Source organism: Chrysochloris asiatica, unplaced genomic scaffold (assembly GCF_000296735.1).
Source record: "Chrysochloris asiatica unplaced genomic scaffold, ChrAsi1.0 scaffold00085, whole genome shotgun sequence".
Lineage (NCBI taxonomy): Eukaryota > Metazoa > Chordata > Mammalia > Afrosoricida > Chrysochloridae > Chrysochloris > Chrysochloris asiatica.
Window position 1 is genome coordinate 9,654,606 of NW_006408603.1, and position 9,503 is coordinate 9,664,108.

The 9,503-nt window shown below is 36.3% G+C and overlaps 1 protein-coding gene across 4 annotated transcripts in view; it reads left to right on the forward strand.

The window, feature by feature from the left end:
• WDR47 (WD repeat domain 47) overlaps positions 1–9,503 on the forward strand; it is a 100,643-nt gene that overhangs the window by 21,710 nt on the left and 69,430 nt on the right. For 3 of the 4 annotated variants that reach the window (XM_006865973.1, XM_006865974.1, XM_006865975.1), the window contains exons 2-3: positions 2,321–2,487; positions 7,603–7,686. In XM_006865973.1, the coding sequence (XP_006866035.1) occupies positions 2,330–2,487; positions 7,603–7,686 (242 nt within the window). In that variant the 5' untranslated portion in view covers positions 2,321–2,329. Of the gene's footprint in view, positions 1–2,320; positions 2,488–7,602; positions 7,687–9,503 lie in introns of those variants that run through there. The other variant, XM_006865976.1, reaches the window with a different exon arrangement.

Below are 9,503 nucleotides of genomic sequence, written 5' to 3' on the forward strand. Positions count from 1 at the left end.
TAACATAGTGGTGAATAGTTGGAGATTTTAAAAATGTTCATGAATTACATGTTTTTATGTGTTATTTAAAAAATATACACACTGTCTATTTTAGATTGTATAACTAGGATTTTGGAAATCTCTATAAACGTTTCAGTTGTTGTTGAGAACTTTCAAGTCGGTTCAGACATGTAAGGACCCTGTACAGGGTTTCTGAGGCTCTAAATCTTTGCTGAAGCATAAAACCTCATTTTTCTCCCACAGACCAGCTAGCTGGTGGGCTCAAACTGCTGAGTAAATTGGGTAATTTAAGTACTATACTTTAATAAAACTTGTCTTTTTAAATTTAGTTTTTTAAAAGTCTGAATAAATTGTAGATTAATTAGGATATCCTATGCAGGGTCGCTATGAGTAGGAACCAACTTGATGGTACTTAATAAAAACAAAAACAAAATAGCATATATACCTACTCCTTACTTATCAACTATCTAATTACTGATTTTTGCATTCATGATAACATTAATACCCAAAAATAGTTAAAAATCCAACTATTTTGGGTATTAATGATACACTGCACTTCTGGTAATAATGAATGCTGCATATGTGTGACATAAGAGTAATGTTGCCTGTGTTGGTTAAGGTTATGTGCCAACTTGACTGATCCATGATTCTCAGTGGTTTGGCAGTTAATGGAATGATGTAACTTGGCAGTTATGTATTCATGTAGTCACTTCCCATTTTGTGATTTGATATGGCCACCTTCAATTTTTCCATAACATGTTAATTAGTAAGGAGTGGATGTATTTTCTGGTACCTATTTAAATTTAAAGGAGCTCTGGTAGTGTAGTGGTTAGAATCGGGCTCAAACCTTAAGGTCAGCAGTTCGAAACTACCAGCTGTTCCGCGGGAGAAAGATGAGACTTTATGCTCCCGTAAAGATTTACAGTCTTGGAAACCCTGTACAGGGTCGCTATGAGTCAGAATCGACTCCACGGCACATAAGCGCCACCAGCATTCAAATTTTAAATGTAAACTATGTGTTTATGAGAATATGTTTTTTTCTTCACTTCCAACTTTACTGCCAAAATTACGTAGTATTAAACTTGTAGTTATGATTTAAAGTGGGACTATTTTCATAGATCCCACTCCAGAGTTACTTAGTATTTTGCTAATATTTACATTGTATGTCGAATACTATGAAGCATATAAAATGTTTCGTGTTTATATATACATTGAATTGAACATTAGAAAATTATAGTCTGAATTCTGCCACTAAGTTGTATGGCTGGTAAATGGTGGTATAAGTGAAGTGCTCTCTAGGAAGCACTTGGAGATGGAGGGTAATAAAATGATTTTTTTTCCCTGATAGTTTAATTAGTGACAAGTACGGTGGTTCAAGCTCACTAGCCACTCCTTGGAAATCCTGTATAGGGTTGCTATGTGTTGGAACTGACTTGGCAGCCTTAACAACAACAACGGTATTCTTTTGATGGAGTCCTGGTGTGGTGTTGTGGGTTAATGCGCTGGACTGCAAAGTTGGCTTGAACCACAAGATAGGCAGTTCAAGCTCACCAGCCACTCCTTGTGTCACTATGGGTCAGAGCCCACTTGGTGACACTTAACAACAACAATTCTTTTGATGGACTCCTGGCGTGGTGCTGTAGGATCAGCACTGGACTGTGAACCACAAGGTCAGCTGTTCAAACCCGCCACCTGCTCTTTGGAAACCCTATACAGGGTCTCTGTGAATCGGAACCGACTTGACAGAACTTAACAACAACAATAATTCTTTGATAGTAAGAATTATAGAAGATTTAAAACATACTAAAGTCTCTAGTCAATTTACCCTGGGAATAATATCAGAGATAGGTCAGAGATGTAATTAGATTAGTATGTAGAAACCTCATTAATTTTAATGTATTCTCTCTTGGACAAAGTCTTTGAATGAAGCAGGGTGAGCAGCTCAGAAGAATGAAAAAGTATGAGGAAATGGGTTGGGTGGTTGGCCTGTTGGGAGAGCAGTTTATGATTTGTCTTTTCCTGAGGCTGATTGTATCCTATTGTTGTATATCAATACTGAGAACCAGGCCTTGGATCATGAGTACACCAGATTTATTGTCTCAGAAACCCTAAGGAGCAGTTCTACTCTGTCCTATATGACTGCTATCAGTTGGATTATACTTTTATCATACCTCAGAGTATGGCTTTGTTTTGTTAAATAACAAGTTCATTTCATTTCAGAATACTCATATTAAATATTCTCAAGAAACCAGTTATGTATGGTTTTCAAGCAGTTAAAACAAAACAATAGGACTAACTTTTGTTGTTGTTTAATATTTAGGCTATCAACATGACGGCTGAAGAAACAGTGAATGTAAAAGAAGTTGAAATCATTAAATTAATTTTGGACTTCCTGAATTCAAAGAAGCTTCACATTAGTATGTTGGCCCTCGAGAAGGAAAGTGGAGTCATAAATGGCCTATTTTCAGATGATATGCTTTTCCTGAGGTATGATTCCATTAAAACTTGTAGCTATATCAAAGAAGTGTTAAATATTAACAAGGTAATATGTAGAATACAGCTAAAACTTAATCACTACAAAGTATAAAGTAGAATTTCAAAATTTCAAAAATTCTGTTTTTATAATAGAACATCTACAGAATGTTTTTAGTACTTATCTCACCATATTTTCAAGATTCATCCATGTTACAAAAGGACAAGTGTTGTGTGATCCCACTTATGAAATAGACAAATATATGGAAACCAATGTTTTTTAGTGGTTGTCAGGGGTGGAGGAAGAGAGAAAGGAAGGGTCTTTGCTTAGGGGGCACTAAGTTTCTGTTTGTGACGGTGGAATAATTTGGAAATGAGTGATGGTAGGGATGGTAATTGTACAACATAATGAACATAATGTCATTGAATTATACATGTAAAAATTTTGAATTAGCACATGTTTTGTTATATATGTATTTTACACAATAAAGCAATAAAAAATGAAAATTAGAAGTTGGACCTGGTAGAGTGGAACCAGCATTGGGCTACCACTAAAAGCTGTGTAACTGGAAGTTTCCTCACTTGTAATCTCACTGACCTCTAAGGTCTGCTGTAGTTCTAAAATGCCCTTGCTTAAGTGACTGGACAGTTGTCCTTTCAGCTACCTGAAGTGACATGAGTTGTTATTACTAGACATTAAAAACAACAAGAATAATGACAACATGGAAACAAGGCATACAATTCCATTGTGACTCTGGCGCCTAAAAAGTTATTAAAAATCAGAGACTTTTGCAAGCTAAAGAAAATATTTCTGAAAAATGATGTTTTCTGGCTGTAGAAATAAAATATACTTATTATAGAAACATTCTTTATAGAAATTGGGCAATTTTTTTTTTCTGTGCACATGTAAAAAAATAAATTCTGTTGAATCTTTATAATCTACTACCCTGCTTTTATTAATTACCATCAGAAGGATTTTTCATGTGACAAATTTATAAACACTTAACAAAATTAAATTTGTTTGACTTCTTCAAGGATTCCCTATTTTTAGATAATTATTTTCATTTTTTCTTATATATAATGCTCCACTGAGCATCTTTCATATGTGAAAATTTTTCTGTATTTTAGATGATTTCTTTAGGACAGATTCTTGGTTGTAGAATTACAGGAGCAAAGGAAATTAACATGGATGCCAACATGGAAAGTTAAATATATCCTAACTTGAATTGCATGGAAAAAGAAAAACTCAAATTTCCAAGCATAAATGTAGTCTAGATTTGTATGATACCAAATATCCTTGACAAGGAGAACAGATTGTTGGACATGTGGCATTTTGTCACTTGGAAAGCCTTAAGTAATGAAGTTTTCCTAAGTGATGAAATAATTTTTTAGAAAACTTTATTACATTAAGGAATTTACTTAAATTTATCAACATCTTTGTGTTTTGTGTTATGCATGTCATTTGTCGTTCAGCCCCAGGAATCTTAGGAACCAATAGTACAGCACAGTATTCTTTAAAAAATTTTTAAAAACTATATATTGTAAATTAAGTGAAAGTTGGAGTCCCGGGGTGGCACTGGGGACTAATGTGCTGGACTGCAAAGTTCGTTTGAACCACAAGGTCAGTGGTTCAAGCTCACCAGCTTTGGAATCCCTATACAGCACTCCTTGGAAACCCTGTACAGGGTCACTGTGGGTCAGCACCGACTCAATGGCACTTAACAACAACAAGTGAAAGTTTACAGACAAGATCATCAGTTTTACATTCAACAAATCATATACTTTGTTTCATCTCAGTGATTACAGTCTCCTCCATGTAACAACTCTGTTTCCACCCTGTGGTTCCTATTTGCATTCTACCCACCTTCCCATCCCTTCTCAACTCTATCTTTAGAACAATGTTGCCCTTTCGATTTTGAATGATTGACCATTCCATGGTGAGCATACCTTACTAGTGTTGTTGTCTTTCCTATACACCTATCTACTGCTTGGCTGAAAATCGGGCCATGAGGAGGGTGAGTTCTGTTCCAGACCTGAAGGGTGGTGGAGAGCCACAGTGTCAGGTGCCCATAGTCTCTTTCTGACCAGTAATCCCAGTCTTTTTTTGTTTGTTTTTTACAATTTTGAGTTTTGTTCCACAATTTCTCCCACTCTCTTCTGGACCCTCTAATGTGATCTTTTTCAGAGCAGTTGGTAGTGGTAGCTGGACACCATCTAGTTCTGGTCTCAGAGTTGTGTTGACTTGATGTTCACCTGCTTTATTGATCCACTGTACTAGCTGATTCCAAGCACCTTCAATTTTCATTACTCCTCTTTCTTCCATACATGGAGAGACCAATAGTTGCACCTTAGATGGCTACTCATGAGCCTTTAAAATATCAGATGCTACTCACCATAGTAGGATGTAGTACAGTGTCTTTTGGGACTGTTTTGTGCCATTGGAGCATGGTGTCCCTTGTATAGTCTGGAGCACCTAGGCCCAGAAACTCAGTGCCTTAAGATGTTTGATAATATTTAAGAAATTTTTATCGTTTTGCCACTGTATGTGAAGCAGTATTTTTTTTACTTGTCTTTTAATCATTGCTACTCCTGGAATTTAATTGTAGTTGTTGTTGTTGTCAAGTGCTATCGAGTCGATTCCGACCCATAGTGACCCTGTACAAGGTTTCCAAAGAGTAGCTGGTGAGCTTGAACCGCCGACCTTGCAGTTTAAACGGCTTTAGTAGTGGCTCTCAAATGCTCCTTCTAGCATCTATGGATTTGTGATGATGTTTTACCAGTCTGAGGTGAAATGCAAAGAATTACAGAATAAAAAGTTATTTTTTTGAAGTAATATTGTGTTTTCAATAAGAGTTTACAAAGCAAATTAGGTTCCCATTGATCCATTTCTACACAAAATCTTTCAGTGATATTGGTTACATTTTTCACAATGTGTCAACATTCTCATTACTTTGTTTTTTCATATAATGTGTCACCATAAATAATGTGCACATGGTCTAACCACCATGATGTGCTCCGGAAACTAAAGTAAGAGGTGTTGTGCAATTTGCAAACAACAACAGCAATTGTATAATTCAAGTAAAAGTACAATGCCTGTTATGGTTGTTCCATTTCCAGTCATCTAATTTCCCTCTCTCTTCATCTTTGCTTTAGGGTAATTGTTGACCGTTTGGTCTACTGTAGATGATTTTTTAAAGAAGTGCATTGTATTCAAACTACTGATAACCAAAAATAAAGCAAAAATCTTGAAAGCAGCCAGCGAAAACCAAATCCATTGCCATAAGTTGATTCTGACTCATAGCTGAGTTATAATGTGTTGTATGAGCCACTCTTTAATTTAACCTTGGAATCATTTCAGTTCAAAGTTAAATTAAAGAGTATCTCAGGGCCATGCTCATAGAGAGTCCTCTAATCTCAGCTAGTCTAGTAAGTCTGGACATTTTAAGAATTTGAGTTCTGTTCCACATTTTTCTCCTGTTCTATCATGATTCATCTACTGTGACCCTGTGATCTGATCTCATGGTAAATATGGCCCTGGCTCATGTAGACTATTAGGCCTGGAGACTAGTTTCTTCTGAGTCTTTGCTTTTCTTCTTTCTCTTTTCCCTAGATGAGTAGAGACTAATAGTTGTATCTTAGATGACTGCTTGAAAACTTTTAGGACCCCAGACATTATTCACCAAACTAGGATGTAGAACATTAAAAATAGTAAGTTTTTAAAATTAAATTGAATGTATTCATCTTAAAGGATTGGCCTTTGAAATTGTATCCTTCTAACTATAAAATATTAATATGTAAATTTATAAAATGATAACATGTTATTGTTTTTATTATATACTTACTGGTATTTATGTAAAAATTCTGTAATACTGCTTATGTGATAAATTAAAAATTGGCAACCCTATATAGTTCTCCTCACCTCTTTGTTAATTTTGTGAGAAATTCGAACATAAGGAAATTGGTGTTATTAAAAAAAAAAAAGATATGAATGCCTGTAACTTTTGGTAGTTTCCGTGGGACCACCAAAGCAGGATGAGATCTGATCTTATATCTTGCTGTTTTTATATTCAGAGTGTAAACTTTAAAGTCAAATTCCTTGGACATATAAAATTCATAGTTTAGGGCACAGTTTTGGCACTATTGACATTTTGGACCAGGTAATTCTGTGTTTTGGGTAGACTGTGCTATACATTGTAGGGTGTTTAGCAGAATCCCTGACCTCTGTCTACTAGGTGCCAGTAACACATTCTCACCTTCAAGCTGTGACAACCAAAAATGTCTCTTGTTGTTAAGTACTGTTGAGTCAGTTCTGACTCATAGTGACCTGTATAAGGTTTCTGGTGGGTTTGAACTGCCAACTTTGTGGTTCACAGTCTAGTGCTGATGATACAGCACCACAAATGCCCCTTGTGGAGGCAGTCACCTCCTTTTTAGAACCATCGATTTACAAAGAGTGGAATGTATCCACACATTGGCTCTTAAATTATACATAATAGCTTTAAAATTGTAAGATGTATAGGGAAATACAGAAATTTTTATATGTAGTGCATTGTTTTTACATAGATAGAAAACCCACATGCAAGTATAATTCATTTTATTATGTTCTGCAGAAAATGCAATTTTACAAATTGAGGGTTGGTGGAAACACTTTGTTGAGCAAGTTTATTGATACTATTTTTTCCAACAGTATGTGCTCATTTCTTGTGTCTGTGTCACATTTTGTCAGTATTTAGAAGTTTTTTATAATGCTAATGCACTCTTAATTGACTACAGTATAGTATAAACATAATTTATATGTACTAGGAAACCAAAAAATTAGTGTGACTGGCTTTATGGCAATATTCACTGTGTTGCAGTTGTCTGGAACTGAACTCACAGTATCACTGAGGTATGCCTGTATACATTAGTATGTGGAGTGGTCACATAGTCATAATTAATTAATTCTCACATAGTATATATGGTTATAAATAAGTTGTGAAAAATTTTAGTTTATTTTGGTGTTTGAAGAACCCAGTATAATTTTAATGTCTTTATTTGCCTTTTGTCATTTTAACGTTATCTAGTCCTTTACCCTGCTTTTAATTAGTGTAGCCCAAGTTTGATAACACACTTGACTTTTTCTTTATGTAGGCAGTTAATTCTTGATGGTCAGTGGGATGAAGTTCTTCAGTTCATTCAGCCTCTGGAATGTATGGAAAAGTTTGACAAAAAAAGGTAAGATTTTCTATGACATTTTAGGGTCTTATCATGGCAGCATGGATGAACTCAAGCGTGGCAACAGTAGTGAGGTTGGCCCAGGATCAGGCAGTGTTTCATTCTGCTGTGCATAGGGTCACTCTGAGTAGGCACCGACTCAATGGCACCTAACAACAACAACAACAATCATTGGTGCAAGTTTAGCAAAACAGAACACAAAATTTAAACCAAGACTTAATTTTTTATAGAAAACAGAACATTCAATCCTATTGAGTTGGAGCACTTCTAGAGGATAAGGGAACTATACTTTAATTAGTTGAAAGTATTATTTGCAAACCTACTTAATTAACAGAGTTGATATTCACAGTATCCCAAGGGCCATTTTCGAAGCAACTCTTTCTTCCTAAAACAAAGGCTTCAAAAATGTCATTCGTTGTCTTCTGACCCCGATTGTTTCTGATGATAGTTCAGTCTCATTTTTGTCCTTATTCTCCTACATGTTAGTATTATTCGCACCTTTGGCTTTTTTCAAGAAGTCCTGGTGGCTCAGTGGTTAAAGCACTTAGCTGCTACTGAACGGTTGGTGGTTTGACCCCACCAGTCGCTATTCAGAAGAAAGATGTGGCAGTCTGCTTTTGTAAAGATTTACAGCTTTGGAAATCCTGTGGGACATTCCACTCTGCCCTCCCTACAGGGTTGCTGTCAGTCAGAATCACTTGATGGCAGTGGGGTTGGTTTTGGTTGGCTGCTTTCAAAATTTTTGCTTTATTGTTGGTTATCAGCAGTTTGATTATGCGCTTAAGCCTTGTATCAGGAATTGTGTTGGCATAATGGTTAAAGTGTTTGGCTGCTAACCAAAAGGTTGGTGGTTCAAACCCACCAGTGGCTCCATGGAAAAAAGACCTGGTGATCTGTTCCCATAAAGATCGTAACCTAGGAAAATTTATGGGGCAGTTCTACTCTGTCCTATATGGTTGCTAAGATTCAAAATCTACTTGATAGCAGTGGGGTGGTTGACTGAGCAAAATTTATACAATAAACTCTGGTGTATTTATCACTATGACTCCCTCTTTTATTGACTCCCTTCCTCCTCACCCTTCCCCCACTTTCACCTGTTCTCTGGTACTCCCAAACTTTTTGTTGACCCCTTAAAGCCTTACAGGCAGCTTTCTAATGGAGTTTTAGCTCATACTGTATAGATTGTACCATGTCCTCAGGAAAACTCTATACCTTTGAATCTCATGGCCTGAACATCTCTTTTTTCAAGGATTGACTCCCTCTACTTTTTGCCAGGTTTTGGTTGTTCTCCAGTGCTTTCAAGTAGTCATTATTTTATGTTTTATTCTTAATTTATAATTGTTGTTACAGGAAGGTTATCCAGGTATGCTATTCCATCATTACCAGAAGTGGAACCTTATATTATTATTATTTAATTTTTTTTCAATTGGTTTTTTTAGGGAGGAAGGGTAGTGAGGAGTAAGGCCTAAGGGTTAGGGTTGATGTTGTTGTTGTTAAGTGCCATGGAGTTGGTTCCAACTCATAGTGACCCTGCACAAGGTTTCGGAGGTTGTAAATCTTTACGGGAGCAGAATGCCTCATCTTTCTCCTGCGGAACCGCTGGTAGTTTCAAACTGCTAACCTTCAGGTTAGCAGCCTGATTTGTAACCACTACTCTACCAGAGCTCCTTAAGGGTTAGGGTTAGGACATCCTTTATTGTTAGGAATGTGGTTGGATTTAGGATTAGTGCTGTAAGTAAGGGTTGGGCTAGGCTAGGAGTAAGGCTTGGTCTAGGGATAGAAATAAGGCTTGGTCTAGTTTTTAGGGCTACAGTTAG